At 47.4% G+C, this 23,374-nt stretch overlaps 1 protein-coding gene across 1 annotated transcript in view; it reads right to left on the bottom strand.

Moving 5' to 3' along the window:
- Positions 1 to 23,374, bottom strand: part of EDRF1 (erythroid differentiation regulatory factor 1) — a 1,702,580-nt gene that overhangs the window by 782,491 nt on the left and 896,715 nt on the right. The window contains exon 16 of the mRNA XM_069611509.1: positions 20,957 to 21,157. Within this exon, the coding sequence (XP_069467610.1) occupies positions 20,957 to 21,157 (201 nt within the window). The remainder of the gene's footprint in view (positions 1 to 20,956; positions 21,158 to 23,374) is intronic.

A 23,374-nucleotide genomic window follows, 5' to 3' on the forward strand; every position in this document is an offset into this window, starting at 1 on the left:
TTATTGAGAGACTTATTGGTGATGTCCTAGATAGGCACATACATGGAGTTGTGAACGAAGCTGTGCAGGGGACAACTGCATTGCCACCCAACATTGCCTCTGTTCCATGTCCACCTAAAGAAGAGCTCATTGAGAAATACACATCACGGTTTAAATGATTGTAATTTGATTGTCTGTTCTCTCGAGTCTCCTCATGTCGCAGGCCCATTGAATATGTGTAGCTATGTATTGTGTAAATAAAAGTGATTGCTCTGTGAGTCCTGTGAGATGGCCTTACTCTGAATGTAGCTAACTAGGAATGTGTGCTCGTTCAAAGTGAAGGTCAGCTGCTTTGATTTTTTTCTCGGGTGCCGGAATGGCCCACGACTCAGTATAAGGTTCTATTGTTATTTGACCTTGACAGGCCGGGACCATACCGAAAGACTTCTTTTTGAGGGTGTGGGGCAATAACGTAAGAAACGATAATGAATATAATTTCAGAAACGAAAGCCATTTAATGTTCGTTCATTAGAAGAAATAACGTCGACATAGAAGGAGTGGTATTTCGGGGCTGCCCTACGCACAGACACAATGGAAAATGCAAATATAATGCAAGTAACTCTTTAGATGAGTTTATACCGCAATTTAATTACTATACAGTAGCTTTAAAGACGGGTTAAGTTGTACTTGTTCGTTCTATGTGGCATATTGTTTTGTACCGCGCACTATCTTGAGGAAAACCATCTCCTTTTACAGAAGCACCTCAAAAGCTTCCTCTTTGCTTCTGCTTTCTCTCTCCCTCTCCCCTGCTACAACTGGTCCACTGTCTGCGACCTCGGTCCTGGGCCCTTCCACTCTCCACCTGCACTGCCTCCCTGTCAACCCCTGCACTGGGGGACTGTCTCAGTATCCTACAGCCCCCCCTTGACGTATAATACCCAGTTGCACTGTCCTAGCTATGAAATAATTTCCTGACCTAATATATAAAATGAATAATTTTAATAAAGATCTGATGGTGAGACTAATTTCATTTTTTATGTTTTTAAAACAGGTACATCCTTCATTATTGTATGTGTCACGTGTACCAGACACCGGCGGATGGCTTTTACAACCGCCAGTTGCTTCTCCGCGTGGACAACGTTACCACCCTGACCATTTTATGGGACGATCGCCAAGTACAAGTATGCCCTTACGAGGTACTAACGGCTAGATGCAACATACAGACCGTTGTGGTGGCCTAGTGCCTCGTTGTTGGAACAGCCATGCGATTATCAGTGCGACCGAAGAGCTTATTTTATCGTAAACCAACACCCTGTGTACTGCACACGAACATCGCTTGTCTCAAGACAAACTATTTTGGATCGAGAGCAAAGAAAAATGCAAATCGCAGAATATTCTCTAAACATTTGATGTACAATAAATGTACTTTGCCAAATGGACAATCTTGCCGTTTGCTTTTAAACCACAGTTTCATATTCCGAATTGTGGCGCTGTATTGTGAGATGATCTAAGACCCCGTGTACAGCAAAGGAACATCGCGTGCCTCAAAACGAACTTTTTGGAACGTGAGCAAATAAAAATGCAAATCGCTGAATATTCTCTAAACATTTGATGTCAAATAAATGTACTTTACCAAATTTACAACCTTGCGGTTTGATTTAAAAGTACAGTTTCATATTCCGAATTGTGGCGCGCTGTGTTGTGAGTTAATCTGTGTTGGTTTCCGGGTTCTGTGTGGAGTCGCGTAGAAGACGCCTGGGCGCGTTTGCCTACGCAGCACAGTCACGGATAGAGGCGGGGAATATGAATGTTTTGATAAAGTCGGTTTCAGGGGCAGGAGATTTGATTTAGTGCCGCAAAAGCAGGTGAGCCAGGGCGATGGGGGGAAATGATAGGATTATCAGAAAATGGCGGCTGATTTCGAGTGCGTTAATGGAGGAAAAGTCGGGTAAGGTCCATAGGAAAGTTTTCTACGATCTACCGATTTATGCTTAAAAACACATGGCCGAACCGTAGGGACAATAAAAAAAAAGTCCCGGAACTATCCTTTAACAGCTGGTATAAGCTCTGCCGTTTCCCAATTTGAAGCCACTCTCCTTTCCAGGGCCTGATGCAAAGGGACGATAGGGTCTTCCTGTGGTCCTTTGACTAATATGTCTGTGAGATCGTCCTGTTCAAAAACAGGCGTGGGTCTCGACCATCCCATATATTACATGACCCTTGTCATTCGTTGTCTGTACAGAACTTCAGCATGGTCTCCAGGGTCTGTTTTTCCAAAATCAATCTCAGGGGAAGTATAAATACCAATGGCTTCATGAAGACATTCTTATAAATTCTTCATGCGAGACCCCTCTGAAATCAGTTCCTCAGGTACTGATGGCACCCCGTACTGCAACGAAAAGGGTCTTCCTTCTTCAGAGGACTCCGCTGCCTCTTCATAAATTGAAGTAAGGGATTTAATGTGGTCTGCTCGTGGCAAAGGTGTGTAAGTCCTTTCCAATGAAGTAGGAATTATAGTTGTCAAAACAGGAGCCGAAACCATCAAAATGGTCGACGTCAACGACAAATGCGTTGACGGCTTTGATGTTTTTGACGGCAATGTCGATGGCTTCAACGATTGTGTCGAGGAGATAGACAAAAGCGTCGGTTAGGAGGTTGACACTCGAGGTGTTGGTGTCTTTTCCCTCAGTGACAGTGCCGCTGGCATCGATGACACAATTTGGCTCTGTAACCAAGATTACCTTCGACGTCGATGGCGTAGTTTTTTTTTTCTTAGAAGAGACTTTCTCACGACTCGAGGGATGGACTCACTCTCGAGGAGATTCGGCTGCCGGGTCCGTAGACGCACAGCTTTTGTGTTTCCTAGATCTTTCGACAGGAGCATTGTATCTATGTATTGTTGATGGGGCCAAGGCCGCATTCTCGAACACCTTCATCATACGAAGTCTAAACTCCTCCCACTGAGCCGGTGTACTGGACTTGGAAGGGCAAACGACCTCTACAGGTGAACTGGACGACGAGGAGGAAGGCGATCTATGGTGTCTCTTTTTGCCATGCCTCAAAGTCGAGGAGTGGTGTGAGGCGCTTCTCGAAGGGGAACGTTTAGACCTCTTCCGACGAGGAGAAGAAGTTCTTGACTCATCTAAATTTTTATGTTTGGAAGGTGCAGAAGGGGATTTTTGAGGCTTACCTGCCATCAACTTCCCTCTACACGCTCTCAAAGCTTTGGCCGTCATCGACAGGCAGTCCTCACACTCTGAACACGGGTGACTCTGATCCAGACACCAAAGGCAGATCCTGTGTGGGTCCGTCACGGACATCTTTGCCCCACAATCACGGCACTTCTTGAAGCCGGACTGATGAGTGGGCTACGCCGAAGACAAAGCCATTACGTTGAAAGTTGGATTCAATTTTGAAGAAAAATCGAAGAAGTTTTTAGGATTTTTGTCAAGCTGTGAAGCGCGGAAAAACGGTACTGAGGCCAACGGGCGCTGCGTGTGCTACCTATACCTGCGATGATGACGATGTCGATACAGAGGCCTCTGAGGGACATCGACTCGAAAGGCGTCAACGCACAGCGCCCCCTACTGAAAAAAACTATTCTGAGGCAGTGAAGCTGGGATATGGATATATCAAAGATAAGGAATACATCGGAGGACACAATCCATTCGAAACATGCTTTATGAAACCTTAATAGTCTGCAAGGTTGGAGTTTAGAGTATTTGTAAGCAGATGCTTATTTTGAAGTTGTACCTAATGTCGACCAGACACACAACTATCTATTCCCAGGGTGGCCTTCCACACTAGCTAGGTAAAATAAGACCATGAATACCCTTATTAATAAGACCATTTTGACTTGCTTTCTGTATTTTGAAAACATGCCTATTGTCCCAGGTAAATACATCAGGACCCATTAGGTCTTACCTGTCTTGAACATAGTGATAGATAATGCGGCCTTTGAATTCCAGCTTTTAAAAAAGTTGACACTTGCACAACCTTACAGTTTCAGATGATCCAAATTTCTTTGCTTAGGGTCACAGACTGTAAAAGCTACATGAGATATAGTTTACCCTTGTAACGGAAATGTGCTCGTTACACTATGTTTTACTCATAGTAATGTGACACTTTTTAAAAAAGTGATATGGTTTAAAAATGTAAAATCTTTCAACACATGTCATCATATTTCATACAGAAATCCACTTGAAGTGGGAGGATGGGAGAAAAATCTCCCCCCAATCTCCTCGCGACCATGGCCTAGAGGATCGCAGCCCAGACACCCACCACGAGATGAATTTGTCTATCTACCAGACGACCAAATACCCTGATTCAAGAACATAAGGATATGCCCATCAGCCTGCCCTACTCAAGCCGACACCTGTGGCATGGATGAACTCGACTAAGACCTCAACAACAAGCACCCACATCGTTAGAGATGCCATAACGACCTAGCCAACTGCCAAGAACACACGTGCCACCATGCACACTGGTCACTCACGCACCAACCCACACGAAGAATATATTCAGTGCTATGACGTAGGTGACGGATACACCCATAGACGCACATCTTTATTAATTTTGACATAGGTTTTTTAGTAATGCAGAAACGCAAGACGCATAAAACACTCGCGTATACGCTTGCTGACGCTTCTCCCACCCCTCGCATCGTGATGAGAATATAAGGAAGACGTAATACTGCCTATGAAGCCATGTCAAACCGCAACACAGGTGCTGTGCATTACACATCCCCACCCATGAACCAAGCCCAAGTAGACCGCAAGCAAGAACCGCCATGAACACTGAATGAGCGAGAGTATAAGTGCTGATCACGCAGAACGAGCCCAGCGAGAGCTCACAGCCAAGGGGGCGATGTTGCAACTCGTATGCTACCAGCCGGCGCCAAGGTCACACCTGTAAGCAAAGCCAAGCACACAGAAGCAAAATACAACTTTAAATGTGCAGAATTCCACCCCAGCTACGGTCTCTCCACACATGACCAAGCCAACCTGACAAGGTGCCAGACCCACGAGGAAGAAGTCGCCTGGGTCCCACGTCTGGGACACAGGTTGCAAAAATGAAATGACCAGATGGACACCTACAGCGATGGGAATGGCCTGCTCTCAAGCCTATGAGCAAACCTGCACATTGTCTGCATGAACACATAGTTACACATTGTTGCTAGTGACAGGTACACCGCGAGCTGGGATCAACGATGGTCCCAGACTGGGGGGCTCGCGGGAGGACCAATCAGAACATGGGGGCACTCATCACTGACACCACTAACATTAGCCAATCATCAGGGGTCTTCGTGTAACAATTTTCAACTATCTAATAGAAGGGACAACCCAAGTATACCACCTGACTCATCCTCAACCACTAATATTGCTCTCTATATGTATACTATACTAACCCTACCACTCGAGGAACCAATCCGGAGTGGCAATAGGTTTTTCGCTAACTTTCCCAGGTGATGCAAGTAGCGCGTCATACTGCGGCAAAAAGGGCCTGCGAGCCCTACGAATTTTGAGAGTCTGGACGGACGCATACGATCCTAGACCCATCCCTGCCGTTGTTTTAATAAACAGCAGAACCGCATTGCTTCTTGTGTGTGTCTCACACTCATTTTTTGGGGAACACGGGAGGAGTTGGGGCCTCCCAGCCTGGAGGTCCGCAGACGGCTCAGCCGACCCCGGGATAATCACCCCAACAAGTTGGAGGCACTGCTGAGATCTGTTTACGATCTACCTTTTCATTTTTCCAAGGCCTCTCGTTGCAAGGAGGCCCGGCGGCGCGGGCCCCCCTCTGCCGCTGCCCCCTTTTTGAGGACTACAGGACTATCGCAGAACTGCGAGAAGACCGGACAGCACAATCCGGATATTGGCCCTTGGGAGCCGGTTGAGAAGTATCCCGCCCGCGGTTGGCGAGTGTCCAGACGTGGTCCAGACGAGGGGAGGTGGCGAGCCGCTTGGAGGGGTGCACGCAGTCGAGCGGCCCCGCATCAAGAGAACTTGGTGAACCCAACAAGCAATGTGAGATTGTGAGGGAGGGGGAAGGAGTGAAATAAGGGAGGTGGGAGGTGTTACTAAGGTGTGCGGCGAAGATTTGATCAATTAGTGTTGACGGTGAAGTGAATGGTAGCAGGACAGGCGCGAGAGCCGTCCGCTACCACGTCACGGAAAAGGCTGGGTGGAGCAAGAAAGCACCACGTGCGGTTGCTCGTAGACACTGATTGGCCTATGTCGTGGCCACCAGTAAGGGGGGGGGGGGTGTGTGTGTGTGTGTGTGTGTGTGTGTGTGTGTGTGTGTGTGTGTGTGGCTTTCCTACGAATTGGCGGCTATTGATCAATGAGTAGATGAGGATCCCTATTGATCGAGCAGTGAAACTCGATAGATGACGTTTTCCTGTAGGTGGTAGCTAACTTGTTACCTAGTACGGAAGATAATTGGCTGGTTAAGCCCTCCCGTTGAGGGGCGTATCACACGCGAGGCGACGCAGCGTGCACAGTCCGATTATACGAGTATATTGTTGGTTACCTTGTTCCAGGCGTAACAAGAGGACAGCTGTGGGGTTAACGGGGACAAACAGTAAAAACTTATTGCGAGCTTTCTGAAGTGTAAAAGATCTTACCGGTAGTTTTTGGAAGAGGATGGTGACGTCACCCGCAGGGCTTTCATAGGATATCTTGACCACACAGCATTGTTGAAGGGGGATGGGGAAGTGAATAGAGGGCAGGGGGTGCGCACGGAGGTTGTCGGCCACCCCAAATACGGGACAGGTGGAGAGGGGGAAGTGACCGTGCACGGAGAACGCCGGCCACGCCGAGTGAGCTAGGAGGAGGGGAGGAGAAAAGTGGGACGGCTGTATAAGCATGTCACACAGGGCACGCAGCCGCAGGGGGCTTCGTGCGCCGTGGCCGCAGGGGGCCGTAACGGTATTAAGGAAGAAAAACAAACACAGGAAAAGACAGCATATTTGCAATTGTTATATTTGACTGTTTTTCTTTTAGCGGACGGTCGCAAGTCCCCAAACTACGGGGCCAGGTAATGACAACTATACTGAAGGGAGCTAAAAACACAGTGTAACCATGTCATACGGGTTAGGATCGGGAGGGTGCGGGGAATACCCTCACTACCCCACTCCAGCATATGTGTAAAACACTATCGCTCCATAGGGAAAAATTGATCAAATACAGCATAGAATGGACACAAGGGACAGACAACAAAATGACGACACCCTGGCCGCCTAACGGCAGTTTCGAACCGTACGTCCAACACTCACTACTGACACACATACATAACACATACAAGGGGAAGAAGTTGGTGCATCACGTGGAGGTGTTTAACCTATGGAGGATGTTCCAGGGGTCCCGACCAGGACCAACCGGGATGTTCACTCTGGAGGAAACGAAGGAGGGGAAGAAGATTAAGGAGGAAGAGGGAAATGGGGAAAAGGAGGTTGACAGCGCACAGTGCGCGTGAAGAGACCGAGAGGGGGACGAAAAGCTTAGCATCGCAAATGAAATGGAAGTAAAGAAGGAAAGGACCGACGACATGCCCTTAGCGAAAGTAGTGAAGAAGGAAGAAGGGGGGTTATATCCTGTGACGGAACTACGAGAAGCAGTAAGGCAACAACTAACGGCGGCTGAGGGATATTCGAACCCCACGTACAGCCCACCACCATATACAGCTACAGGTAGCTACACAGGGGGGGAGGAGGTGACAAGTACGGTAGGCCCAACTTGTACGAAGATGCATGCAAAGGAAGGGAAGAGTAGTGAAGAACCAATCTCAACCATAGGACATGACGAGTGGGTAGCCGCGCAGGTGCTGTTAAAATTGCGAGGGACACTAACGGGAGAAGAAAAGGAGGTAGTACGGAGACTGAACCAGGACAATGAGGGTAGCAGTGAAATAAGAGGGGAGGAAGATAAAAGGAGAGAAGGGGAGCTGTTACGAGCAGAGGAGGAGATGTTGGAGGAACGATTGGCAGAATTAAGGAATGAGCAAAACGCCCTGATCGAACAGCTTGAGAAAGAGGAACGAGGGAGAAGGAGGGAAAGGAAGGAAAGTAAGGATGAGTTAGAAAGAATGAGGGAACAAACTGAAAAACGGAAGAGGGAATTTGAAAGGATGAAGGCGATAGCAGAAAGGGTATCTCGAGCAGCACAGCGTGACAGGAAAAGAGAGGAAGAAGAGAAAGAAAAGGAAATGGAAATATGGAAGAAGAAAATACTATCCGAGAGCACCAGGAAATACGAGGAAGGTAAAGTAATAGAAAGCATATTAGAAAGGGAGAGAGAGAGATGGGAAAGGAGGAGAGAGGAAGAAAGGATATTAGAGAAGGTGAGTAGTGAGGTGATGGAGGAATTGAAAAAGAAAAGAGGAAATAGGTGGTGAAATAGTGGCGAAGAGGGAAGGGGAAAGAAGAGAGAGGAAAGGGGAGAGTGGGGTAAGGACATATGTACGTCAGGATGCAGAAGTAGCCACAACATCAGCGCAAAGGAGAGCAATTGGTAAAGGAGAAGAGGAAGGAACGGATTTAATAGACTTAAAAACAGTGACGATTAGGGGGAAAAGGACAGATTGGGGGTTGCCGCTCCTGGATGAATTCTGCAGCGAAGAAGAAGAAGGAATGGGGGGAGAAGGAAGAAGCGGCGATAGGGAAAGCTTAGACAAATTGTACATCTCCCGCACCAACCGGGAATCACCATGGGCATGCAGAAAGAAGGAAGAAGTGGGGGGAAGTGAGGAGAAAGAACGAGAAGTGGCGGGAGGGCAAACACATGCAGTTACACCCGCATCATTCCGCCCAACATGTCTGCCCACACCCGCTCCTGAACACACCCCCTATGCCGGCAGGCTTAGAGATCTCCCCGGACGTAGGCAGGAAGAACGGACACACACACCCACATTAAATAAAGAAAATAATAAGAGAAGGGGAAGCTACAACGAGCAGCGGTAATATGGACATGACAGATGATCTAGTTGACACAGAAGAAGAAGAGGGGTATACGGACTCCACACTGCGACAACTGGGGGGACAGAAGGGACACAATCTAATGCCGCTATTGGAGAGGGGGGGGTGTTAGACCACAATAGGTCCCTTGGAAGCATGCCGATAAGGAAAATATAAAGTGTAGGCTCCCATCACTAAGTGGAGGAGCGGGAAAATGGATATACGAGATGGAAAAGCACACTGCAGGACACAAACTAGCAGTAGGAGACGTGAAGGGCCTATTAATATCAATATTAGGGGATGCCGGCAGATGACATCTGGAAGAGAGCGGGTTTCCCCGGGGTCACAATAACGAACACATCACATGACGGGGCGCCATTCGCGAATTGCAGGCATGCATTATGGCAAGCTCTGAGGGTACAATACCCAGACAGCTCAGATATAGGAGCAATTACGTCACGCAAGATGCGTGAGAACGAAGATCCTGTTGATTATATCCACGAGATTCAGGAGAAGTGGAGTATGGAAACTAGAGAGCAATGGGACAAGACACCGGCAATATTTTACCACATACTAATACAAGGGCTTCCGGAGACAGTACAAAAACAATTGAAGAAAATAGTAGGGATGGAAGCCAAGGCCTGGCCGGAAATACAATTGACAATAGTACATTGTAGGATGTGGCAAGAAAAGATGAAACAAAAGGAAGAAGATAGAAAAGCGGAAGAGGCTAAATTAGTGCAGAAAAAACTGACTAAATACACCATGGAAGGAGCACTAATAACAACACCAACATCAATGACACCAAACCCTACGCAAGTAGTGGCCGCACAGGATCCCTCACAATTACAAATAGCACCACTACCACAATCACCCCGACTTATAACACAACAGCTGCCACCACCCCCACCATACACGGCTAACATAGGAGGAGGGTATATGGTACCAGGAAATGGATATTATAACAACCTCAGGGGAAGGGGAGGAATGATGAGGGGGAAGGGATATGGCCAACCTGCACAACAGCAAGGGGGAGGATTTCGAAGTTTCCACCCCACCGGGCAACCAGGGTACCAAGATAATGCAGGAGGTTTCCCATGGCAGACCAGGCAACCACCTGTATGCTGGGTTTGTGGGATGTTAGGACACATGTCACGTACGTGTAGAATGAGAACCTCCCCACCAGCATGAGGGGAACAAGGACAACAAGGGTCTATGAGGGAGCAGCAGGGTTACCAACAACCACAGGGGTACAACAGAGCAGCACACAGCAGCAATTAGCAACACAACAACAGCCGCAGACATATTCACTACCGCAACAACAGGTGGCAATAACACAACAACACCAAGTGCAGCGAGTGCAGCAGCTCACTCAAATACAGGACCATAAGTTATCCCCCACCGATACACAGCTACAACAAACACAGTTGTGAAGGATTACTATCCTGGGACACAACCCTTACACTGGAAGCGGTCAGTCATTATACCCACAATAGGACAGCCCACAGACGTCCTTGGTGTGTCCCATCCTGTCGATAACACCTAATAGTGCGGAGGAACCACACATTGAGATAACGATAGGTGACAAACAATTATCATTCCTTGTTGACACTGGGGCAACCAGGTCTTGTATAAAGGAGGGTAGATTCAAAATGTCAGGTGAGGCCATGAACACCCAAGGATTTTCTGGGGCTAGGGGGTTGGTTCCCTTTACTGATAACATCTCCTTATCTATTGGAGATTATGACATGTCTGTCCCGCTCCTGTATTCAAGGGAGTTGCCAGTGAACATACTTGGGAGGGACATAATGAGCAGATTAAATATGACAATCTCCTTCACGGAGGATGGCATAATTTGCTCCACACCAGGAATAAACATGCTTACTGCACGACAAATACTGCAAGTGTACTGTAGCCAGACAGTAGCTCGGGCAGAGCCAGTGGATGGCGTACTGTTCCAGTACGGAACAGACATGGCATTCGCCTGGATGCCAGGAATAGAAGGAAAGATCTGGAGGAGGCCAGCAGCATATTTGTTCAGGCCTGAGACACCAGCCAATGAACCAGAAGGGAAGGTGATTTCGGTGAGCATCGAGAGTATTATAGCAACTGCTGATTATATTGCAGTACATGCCCAAGACCGGGAAGGGAGAACATGGAGAGCAGTGATAGCACTGGCTGAGGCATGCAGGCTCACCCAGGTGTCCGATGAAGAGCTCTTTTCAGAAGACAGGGAAGAAGGTGAGATGGTATTTATGATGAGTGTAGATATATGGCTAAGAGTGACGTATAAACAAGTGGCACAGAAAATGGCCATGGCACTTGAGGCACCCGCATCCACCCCAGTTCCAGTCTACGGGGAAGATATGGCTAAGGTTCCAGCATCACTGTGGACCACCAGTCCCTAAAACGTGGGCTGCATAAAGAGTATCGGAGGAGTAAGAATAAAGCTGAAAAAGGGTGCAATACTACCTAGAGTGAAACAATACCCACTATCAAAAGAGGCAGATGAGGGCATATACGAAACCATAACGGCCCTGATAAATAATGGCATATTGGTACCAACAGAATCACCATGTAACACGCAAAGCTAAAGGAGGGTCTTGGCATTTTATCCAGGACCTCAGACCCTTGAATAACATCGTAGAGGCAGAATACCCCATAGCAGCAAACCCAGCTACAATATTATGTGGAATTCCGGCAGAGGCCTCACGGTTCACCGTGATTGACCTCAAAAATGCCTTTTTCTCAATACCCCTGCACCCAGATTCACAAGACTTGACAAGTTTCACATACAGGAACACAAAATGGAAACACACCAGGTTACCACAAGGGTACTGCGAGTCACCCTCAATTTTCAACAGAGTAATACAGATGGACTTGGGAAACATTGAATTAGAAAGTACGGTGCTGCAATATGTTGACGATATAATAATTTGCAGCACAACCGAGAAAAGGTGCAGGGAGGACTCAATGAAAATGCTGACAGTGTTGGCTGAAAAGGGTTACAAGGTAGACAAAGAAAAGTTACAGTACTGTCAGGAACAGGTACTATACATTGGTCAACTAATATCCCAGCACGGAAGAAAGATTGCACCACAAAGAGCACAAGCTATATCCAACACGCCACAACCACAAACGGTGAGGGAGGTGCAGCAGTTCCTGGGATTATGCAACTACTGTAGAGCATGGGTTTTTGACTACAGCTCATACATAGGACCCCTACTTGAGGCATTGAGAGAAGCACACAAAGGGGACAAAACATTGGGATGGACAAGGGAAATGAAGGAGGCATTTCACGAGTTGAAGCACGCCAGATCCACTGCTCCGGTACTAGCCACCCCAGATTATGAACGACAGTTCTTTATCTTTTCGCATTGCGACTCAGCAGTAATGAAAGCAGTATTGACTCAGAAAACCAGCATGGGACACAAGCCAATAGCGTTCTACAGCGGTCACTTGGACCCTGTCATGCTAGGACATTTCCCTTGCGAACAGAGCCTCACCGCAGCTGCATTTGCGGTGGAGAAATCATCATCGATTACAATGGGGTGCCCAACCACACTATTTGTTGAGCATGCGCTATAATTGCAATATTGAATAAGCCTAAGTCCACACTAACCACACAGAGGGCGTCAGGTTATGAGATCATCTTGTCTAGACCCGAATTGTCAATTGTCAGATGCAGTACAGTTAACCCAGCAAGATTTATAGCGGAAGTTATTGAGGAAGGTGATTATGTTCACGATTGTACACAGACTATCGAAACGTACTCGTGCACTAGAAAAGTTGAAGAGGATGCACTTAAGGGGGGGGGATATTTTGTACATTGATGGGTCATCAACAATCGACCAAAGTGATGGGATAAGGAGAACTGGGGAAGCAGTTGTAAAAATGACAGATGATTTGATGTATGTCCCGGTAAAATGCGTACAGTTACCACAGCATTATTCGGCTCAAGCAGCGGAATTGGTTGCACTGATCTTGGCGTTGAAGGAAAGCGTTGACAAAAGAGTTACTATATATTCTGATAGTGCATATGTCACGTCAAGCGTCCACTCAGGGCTGATAAAATGGCAGAGGAGAGGGTTTAGGAGAGCTGATGGCACCCCAGTGCAACATGCTCTTTTGTTAGCAGAATTAATTGAAGTAATTAATGATCCCCAAGAGATAGCTTTGGTTAAATGCCCGGCACACACTAATGGAGACGACCATATCTCGAAAGGGAATGAAACAGCAGACGCACATGCCAAGCATGCGGCATACTTTGGCGAAATATGGAACCCCCCAGAGTCAGAGAGGGGGATGGCAAAACAGATGAATAAAGAAGGGTACACCCATCTCCCCGCAACACAGATAATGGAATTACAGGCAGCCGCACCAATGACAGAAAAGGAACTATGGGTAAAAAGAGGATGTACGATGTCCCCAACTGACGCACTGTGGCGTCAAAATAACACTGGAAAGGTGGTCATGCCGTTGGCACTGTTGAACACCGCCCTGGCCCAGCTCCATCATCCAGCACATACAGGAAAGGAAGTAATTGCAGCACGAATTAGGGAAGATTGGTTCTGCCCCGAGTTAAATTCTCATGTAACAAATTTCATCAGCAATTGCCTCACATGCCAACAGTTCACGGCCGGTCACACGCTGCAAGTGATAAAAGGTACTGCACCCCGGCCAGAGTGACCCTTCCTACACATTCATATCGACTACGTTGATATGATCAATGTATGTCAAGGACATAGGTATATGATTGTAGTGGTATGCCCATTCTCCAGGTGGATCGAAGCCGGACCCTGCTCACACGCGGATGCGTTCAGAGCAGCTAAATTTTTAGTGAGAGAGGTCTTCCCCAGGTGGAGTGTGTGCGAAGTGCTGCGGTCAGGTAACGGCCCACACTTTGCTAATGAAATGTTTCAGCACATCACGTCCTTGCTGGGTATTAAACATAAATTTGCATGTGCATATCACCCGCAGGCCAACGGTATATGTGAACGCCTGGATGGCCTATTGAAAGAAGAAATCGCAAAAATTCAGCAGACAACCAAGAAGAGCTAGTTGTACTGTCTTCCGCTAGCTCTATTTGAGCTAAGGAATAGGCCAGGGTCTGACCACCACCTCACTCCCCACGAGGTGGTGACAGGACGTCAAATGCGCCTTCCACTAACGCCTACATCAAGAGCATTCACAGACCATGAAAACACTGCAACTGTTCTTGGTGACGAAATGTATCAATATGTGTCTTTGATTACTAGTGTAGCGTTTGAATCTCAACAGCTCGAGCGCACGCGGGGCGGGTCGAAGAGTTCTCAACAAGAAGACACCAACAAGGAACTGGGAAAGGAAGGACTATGCACTATTGCTAAAGGTGACCATGTGCTACTCCGCAACTTTAATAGAAAGTGGAACGGCCCACGCTTTAATGGTCCTCATTTGGTAGAGGAGGTAGCTACCAGAGCGGTGAAATTGCAGGATAAGCGTGCCTGGAATCACCTACATGACGTAAAGATCTACAAACTCCAGACCCGTCCGAGCGTTAACAACAGGGCCATTGGAAGAGCAACGACATCAACAGCATCGGCTACAGAGAAGGAGACATTGACCACAGCTGATGACAGTAGTGTCACTACACCTGATCACCCCCCAGATTCCCCAGAGGCAACTACTGAGATAGACATTGGACGCTTGCCCACAGCCCATCCCATGGTCACGAGATCACAAAGTAAACTTCTGCCCAATTGAGCCCCAGTCCCCTCCCCTCTAAGGTCACCCCCGATTGAAGGACGTTGTATAACAAACGTGGGTATTGCGCACACACACATATAAAACACTTGTATGTTTTCTCTTTTTTCTTCTCTCGCACATGCAGGTACTGTGTATAATTGTATTGTTAAGAAAATAAGTAACTAACAGTGTACTATGCCCAGGAGTAGATGCTGCCCACGGATGATAACACCCCTGAAGCCCTATCACACCAATTTGTATATCATTTAAGAAGACCAAAGTACCTAAAAAGAAGGAGGGTACGCGTATATTACACCGCATTTGTTTTGGCCATAGAACAATCATTACCCCATCTTCACGAGCACTTACCGGCTCTAAGAGATAGATCACTAAGATTAGCGTGGGAACAGCTCTTAGTCTGGGCACTGAACGATTACTTGATAGGGAGAGCTTAATAACAACAACTAACAATAATAATAAGCGTATTGAGGATTTTTAGGCGGGCACCTTTAACGTCGCAAGAATAAGCTGCCGGACTGCAGCAAGGTAAGAGCAAAATGCCGGTGAGACTAGCTCTTGTAATAAAAATGATAGGAGTATTGGTCATCACTGGTCTGCTGGCTGCCTCTGTATGGCAGAAAAGTTATGCTATCAATATTATGGCTGGACCCAAAACTAACATGCCCCCTCCCACGGCTGCAACAGGTATGACGCCAGTTGGTACTAGCAACCCTACGGATAAGGGAAGTAGAGTTAAACGCAGCACATATACTGATAACAAGGGTATTGATAATTACATAACAGATTCAGCACACGTCTCAAACAATATGTGGTACCAGCACATGACCAAATTGGTAAGCAGACAACAGAAGATAGCTGTTATGTGTGCTCATTGATCCCATACGCCATGAGCGCTTCACGGACATTCGTCGCCACAGAAATACAGGAAAAGACGGCGCGATGTATAGTATATCTGGCACAATTTCAAACGAGAGGACGATTTCAAGGAACGGTGGTGAGAATGCAGTGGGAAACAAGAGACACATACCCATACGAAAACAATTTCCTCAAGTCATATTGGAGTTACCATAAGAGCAGTCTACACGCTGAATCGTTCAGATACATGACGAAAAAAAAAGATACATGGCCCTGAAAAGGGAGAAATGAAGAAAATAACACTACAATACCTACCATGTGATTGGTACGCCACTGAAGCTCCTGGTATACAAGGATGTTGGGAAAGGCCACTGATAACAATAAGAGGGAAGGTATACATGAACAATGAATGGGAAATAGGAGTGGTCGGTAGCAACATGATAAGAGAAAATATTACCACCATACAGGAACACAACGACAGATGTTGGACGACATGGGGCAAATACGTACCCATGCTGACATGGATGGAGAAGGATGAAGACCCAATAAGCATACTACCGCTGACCGCGCCCAAGTTATGCTACCAACACAGAGGAGATGTGGAGGTGAGATATAACACCAACTGTGGAAGTGTGTTAGAATTACCAGAGGGGGGTGCTGGAACGGCAGTGATAATGGATCACTATTGGGCCTGCGGAGATAAGGCATATCACACCCTGCCTCCGTTGTGGAATGGTATATGCACAATGGTACACATCAACGTACCATCACTAGTGGTGCCCCAAAAACATGTGAACATGGCCAATTTCCCCAAAATGGATGAAGGAAACAAGAGGAAGAGGAGATCCCTACAATAACAGGAGGGAGAGAACAACAACAACAATGTCCTAACAAGGATAAAGAGACAAGGAGAACCCCTGACAGGAAACTACCTGTGGGGAAGGTCGGAAACAGCACTCACTTATATTCCACCAGAACATAGATTATTCAGCAGGGCTGCAATGTTCTTCTTGTCAATAATACACCCAGGACTGCAAGCTTATGCAAACGCTAAATGGGTCCAGATCACCCGATGGGAACTAATGATGACGATTAATTCAACAGTAAACTGATTCAATGCCATAAAAGAGGAGCTGCGAGCGGTAAGAATGGTAGCACTACAGAACAGATATGTACTGGATCTTCTCACAGCAATGGAAGGAGGAGTTTGTGCAAAAATAGGACAATCATGCTGCACATTTATTCCTGCTAATGATGCAGATAATGGTACACTTACTGAAGCAGTATCACAACTGGCCCAGATGCACTCCAAGATGATGGAAGAAAGTAAAGGAGTAAAGAAGGATAATAGCTGATTTTCATTGTTATGGTCATGGATGCCATCATGGCTGTCGGACGGGCTGAAGATAATAGTTGGATGCATAATACTGGTTGCAGCTGTATTGATTGTAATAAGGTTTTGGAAGGCCAGGAAGGCACGCACTACAGACGAAATGATCGAAATGGTTGGCATGCACCCCTTGATGCCAATTGACGATGACCAGCACACCGACGTGATAATAAAGGAAAGAGAGAAACTGCACAAACAGATCATCACCAATCACTTAGACCCACCATCCGTAAAGCTTGAGAACCCAAGAAACCCGAGGAGCTATATCGGAAGATGGGTATACTGCAAACTGGGAGGAAGCTGTGTATATATGTACTGGTCATTTGAAGACCATGTCAACCACTATGGACACCTGGGAGGAGTGACCAAAATATGAAGAGTAAGATGAGATAAAGAAAAAGATATGTTTGTGGTCGACAAGTCGACCAGAGGGGGGACTGAAGTGGGAGAATGGGAGAAAAAGCTCCCCCCAATCTCCTCGCGACCATGGCATAGAGGATCGCGGCCCAGACACCCACCACGAGATGAATTCGTCTCCTGGTTCAAGAACATAAGGATATGCCCAACACCCTGCCCTACTCAAGCCGACAATTGCGGCATGGATGAACTCGACTAAGACCTCAACAACAAGCACCCACATCGTTAGAGATGCCATAACGACCTAGCCAACTGCCAAGAACACACATGCCACCATGCACACTGGTCACTCACGCACCAACCCACACGAAGAATATATTCAGTGCTATGACGTAGGTGACGGATACACCCACTGACGCGCATCTTTATTATTTTTCACATAGGTTTTTTAGTAATGCAGAAACGCAAGACGCATAAAACACTCGCATATACGCTTGCTGACGCTTCTCCCACCCCTCACATCGTGATGAGAATATAAGGAAGACGTAATACTGCCTATGAAGCCATGTCAAACCGCAACACAGGTGCCGTGCATTACACATCCCCCACCCATGAACCAGGCCCAAGTAGGCCGCAAGCAAGAACTGCCATGAACACTGAATGAGTGTCATGATGCCTACCTCCAAGGAGCCAGGCCCAGCCCAGCAACCCCAGAGGCAGACATCATTTTCCCCAAGGACGTCTCAGCAGGCCCAAGTTGGGGCCTTTTGGACGCAGTCCTGGCGCCTTTGGCGCCAGGCTCATTCTGGACCCCAGTCCTGGCACCTTAGGCGCCAGGCTCATAAAGCAAGACATGTGTGTAAGTGTTTTAATGTGCACTTACCTGAAGCAGACCGTGCTGCTACATCCAGGCCCTCTTGAGGACTGAATGGGACTACTTTATCTTTTGGACTACTTTATCACTCGGGTGTGGTCTGAGGAAGAATACATATCTGAGTGGAAGGATACATACCTGGAACTACTTTCCAGGCTATTTAAACCACACCCGAAGAGCAGCACATGCTTCGCGTTGTTCTGAATCTAGCAGCTGGACGCTCATAGTGTTTGCTCCTGCATTCGGACTTCTGCCACGCCTGCCAGCATCCTCTTCACCTACAAAGGAAGAGAAAGAGAGAATAGGAGAAGGAAAAGACTTTACCTGCAAGATCCGCATTCCGGAGTCAGCTCGCCGACGATCCTGCAAAGGAAGACACTTAATTTAAAAGCACATCGCATCGACCGCCGCAGCGCCGCATTCCACTCACCTTCACAGGGCGCCTCCATGTTCAGCAGCGATCACCCGGATTCGCAGCCACGCTTCCACGCCAAGGGAGAAAAAGACAAGAGCAAAGGTGAGAGAGAGAAGGGAATGAGGAAACCTAAACCTCCATGTTAAGACTTACCTGTTGGGTCATTCCCTTTTCATTTCGGGTCCGCGCCGCATCCAGGCGTTTCCGGACCCCGGCCCCTATGGGGAAAAAGACATTAGCGTCAATGAGCGAATTAAAAGACATTACCCAAAAACGCTCATCAAGACTTACCTGATTTCTACAGGGATTGCACCTCGCATCTCGGATCGGTGCCTTTTCCCCAGCATTCCGTACCCCGGCCCCTATGGGGAAAAAAGACATTGACATTAGCATATTGATGCAAGGACAAAAGGGGAACCTTTCAAGGAACTTACCTGGAAGCCAAGCAAGTTTGGTTCTCATAAAACCAAGAATCCAGTGAAGTAACTGGATACCAACGCGCCCCTGCATCAGAAGCAGGAAGGAGAGCTCGCCCTTCAAGACCCTAAGGTGAGACGCCACGGGAAGCACAGAAGGGTTTCGAGGAGGGTGAGGGGGGAGAGGGGGAGGCTGGTAGCATTCCCCGCAGACAGTTAATCCCTTATTCTCGCCTACAGAAGGATACTTTTGCAAGCCGGACAAGCAGGAGTTGGGAGTCCGGTCCAGTCCATCTTCTGAGCCCCGCGCAACTCCTTAGAAGAGGTCACAGCAGCACGATCCTGGCCAGCGCCTCCGTGGGAGTCAGGTGAGCGTAACAATGAGCGAGAGTACAAGTGCTGATCACGCAGAACGAGCCCAGCGAGAGCTCACAGCAAAGGGGACGATGTTGCAACTCGTATGCTACCAGCTGGCGCCAAGGTCACACCTGTAAGCAAAGCCAAGCACACAGAAGCAAAATACAACTTTAAATGAGCAGAATTCCGCCCCAGCTACGGTCTCTCCACACATGACCAAGCCAACCTGACAAGGTGCCAGACCCACGAGGAAGAAGTCGCCTGGGTCCCACGTCTGGGACACAGGTTGCAACAATGAAATGACCAGATGGACACCTAGAGCGATGGGAATGGCCTGCTCTCAAGCCTATGAGCAAACCCGCACATTGTCTGCACGAACACATGGTTACACATTGTTGCTAGTGACAGGTCCACCGCGAGCTGGGAACAACGATGGTCCCAGACTGGGGGGCTCGCGGGAGGACCAATCAGAACAGGGGGGCACTCATCACTGACGCCACTAACATTAGCCAATCACCAGGGGTCTTCGTGTAACAATTTTCAACTATCTAATAGAAGGGACAACCCAAGTATACCACCGGACTCATCCTCAACCACTAATATTGCTCTCTATATGTATACTATACTACCACTCGAGGAACCAATCCGGAGTGGCAATAGGTTTTTCGCTAACTTTCCCAGGTGACGCAAGTAGCGCGTCATACTGCGGCAAAAATGACCTGCGAGTCCTACGAATTTTGAGAGTCTGGACGGACGCGTACGATCCTAGACCCATCCCTGCCGTTGTTTTAATAAACAGCAGAACCGCCTTGCTTCTTGTGTGTGTGTCATACTCATTTTTTGGGGAACACGGGTGGAGTTGGGGCCTCCCAGCCTGGAGGTCCGCGGACGGCCCAGCCTACCCCGGGATAATCACCCCAGTACACTTTAATAAAAACAACGATTTAATCCTCCCATGTGACAATATGAGTGTTCAATTCATAAATATACTAGACCTCCGGTGGTATTTGTAAAAACATTCTGCTCATTTCTTGCAGAATACTAAAAATCAAGTTGTATAATTCTGCATTTTCCAGCAGCTTATTTGGTCTTGTTATGTTGAACATTACTTGACTTTTCAGGGCAAAGCCATTCTGAGTTTGCGCTATTTAAAATTTGGCTATAAACAATATAAATAAAAAAAGAAAAGAGAACATTACATTTAATAAAATAATACATTCCACCATGTAGCAGAAAGAACGAAATAGAGTCTTGGCAAGCCAGTGGGTGTACTGTGATGGGTACTTGGCCATGCACTCAACCAAACTTCAGATTATTAACGACACAAAGCCTGTATAGGGCTACAGTGCTCTGTTCCCCTTCCGTAGATGAAGTGACATGAGTCCATAGAAAGTGGCATGGGACCCAGAACTTGCATCACCTTTGCCCTTATTATGTCTTTGTAGGGATGGTATTTATTAGATGAGTGTATTGCAGTAATTTATAATCTTCGAACTTTCTACCCAATATAGATTCTAGATAACATTCACATGCACAATAAGAAAAATCACCCAAACTTTTATGATCTGTGAATTCACAATAGTTTACTAAAACTTGCTTGGATATAGATTACCTTGGCAGCTGGCTTCACGGTGAAGACTGTGCAGTATTTCATGATCTTCCTTTGTTTGGTAATTATACTCTTCAAAATATGCAGCTCTGTTATTTGCATTTTGGGCTAGCATTAATTGAATGTCCCCACAAAGTGTTAAATATTGACATATCAGCAGAAGCACCTCAGGAAGCATAGTGGTACACAGGCAGCAATAAGCATCTATTTAAAAAGAGGAAACACAACATCTATTTAAACAAAACATGAACAATGTAGTATTTTCAACATTATTAGGAGAGAGACGAGCGTACCAGAAACAGTGCATCAACCTGACCGCCAAGCTTGCTATGCTGGGAACAACTGAGGGTTCCAATTGCTTAAGCACCTTTCATGCAATTCAATTTAGATCTAATCATTCAGTTTACTAAATCATATGGGCACAACTAAGCCAGCAATAGGGAGTAGATGCTAGTAAACTTAAGGAAGGCACCTATGTGTTCTCACAAAGATATGAATGCTGGAGAAAGGGAGTTACAGGTAAGTAACTTATGCCTTCTCAAGCATCGGGTCGTTCATAAATTCACGTGTTTGAATAGATTCCAAAGTAGTACACAAACAATAATAGGCAGAGTTAAAGCTGACCTGAAGGAAACACTCACCTCAGAAAACACTCACCTCACCCAAACAGGTTGTGCAGCATTACTTGGCCGACCCTGGTCTCCTCTGTTGCAGCCCTTTCGTCGCAGAAAAACATTGTGAAGGTTTGCACTGATATCCACCTGGCAGGCCTGCCAATTACCAGTAGGGGAATAACAGAGAAGAAAGCTGTGGCAGCAGCCATAGTCCTTGTGGAATGGGCTCTGGGCATGCCCAGAAGAGGCCTGTAAGCCAGTTGATGACAGTAGGAAAAGCATTTAGCAGGAGAGGACAGTGAAAGTCGAGTAGGCTGGGCTGCATGAGAAAGCCTGGATTTCCCCCACATGTCTTGCGGAGGTGATGGCAACCAACAGAGCAATCTTCCAGGATAAAACATTCAGAGAGGCCGTGTTTAAAGGCTGAAAAGAAGGTCCCATGGGTTTGGAGAGAACGGCTTTCAACTACCACCCTGAAGCAGGTGCTCTAGAAAGAGGGAAAGAATGGAACAGCCCTTTAAGGAAGTCCTTCATGAGTCGGTGGGACCACAGAGAAAGCATCCCACGGGGAATGTGTAAACCTGGAGATGGCAGCAAGGTGTTCCTTGAGGGAAGAATCATCCAGACCTCCCCGCGCCAAAGACAAAAGGTAGGGCAAGATGTCCTGAGCATGTACATGGAAAGAGTCTAGGCCACAATCAGAACACCAAGAAGAGAAACGCTTCGACTTGCTCTGGTAGCAGGAAACCCCAGAGGAAGCCCAGACCTTTGCCAGAAAATGACACTCAGGTGGCATACATATTCTTCCAAATTCTAAGAACACAGGAGCAAGATCCTCGGATTGACAGCGGCCAGTTTGTGGTATAATACTGCTTCATGGTTCCTGGACAGCAGGTTTAAAAGCGGAGGCAGCTTCATGGGAGGTGCCGACCAGAGGATGACATCCGAGAACCAATATTGCCTCGACCAAGCTGGGGCCACCAATATCAGTTTCCACCAATCACCCGAGCGACAAGAGAAATTGGAGGGAACAGATACAGCAACATGCCTTCACCATGAACATGAAGGTGTCCCCTAGGCTACTTGCGTGATGGAATCTGCTAGTGAAAGCCCCACATTTCCTGTTCTCTCTGGTTGCGAACAGATTGACATCTGGTGTTCTCCACCTGCTGAAGATACGGAGGGCCTGATCGTCCAGAAGTTCCCACTCGTGGCAGGATCACAATTCCCTGCTCAAGGAATCCGCCACTGTGTTGTGTATCCTTAGCAGATGGAAGGGATGAGGAAGAGATTGTGGGCTAGAGCCCAAACCCATAGGGCCTGAGCATCCGCGGACAAAACAGAGGACCAGGTGCCACCTTACTTGCGGATGCAAAACATTGTGGCTGTGTTGTCCGTGAACACACAAACCTCCCGACCCTGGAGCTGCAGTAGAATGGACTTCAGGGCCCAGAACACAGCATGCAATAGCAGGATGATGATGTGTAGTGTTTTCTCCTCTGGTGACCAGAGACCCCTGGCATGGAGGTGACCTGTGTAGGCTCCGTAGCCCTCGAGAGATGCATCGTTTGTGACCATAACCTGGTGGTCTGGCAGACGAAAGGGTGCTCCCTGGGTGAGATTGGAACAAAGCATCTACCAGCGAAGGGCAATGCAAAAGGGGCGCGTCAGAAAAAATCCTTACTTCCCATGCGCCGAAGATCTGTTTCCATAGAGGCCGCATTCGAAGCCTTCAGTGCTAACTTAACGGGATGCAGGATGACATCATCCCTATCAGCAGACTTCAACATGCGGACTGAAGCCAACG

The sequence above is a fragment of the Ambystoma mexicanum genome, chromosome 8 (assembly GCF_040938575.1).
Source record: "Ambystoma mexicanum isolate Mex_15411 chromosome 8, UKY_AmexF1_1, whole genome shotgun sequence".
NCBI lineage: Eukaryota > Metazoa > Chordata > Amphibia > Caudata > Ambystomatidae > Ambystoma > Ambystoma mexicanum.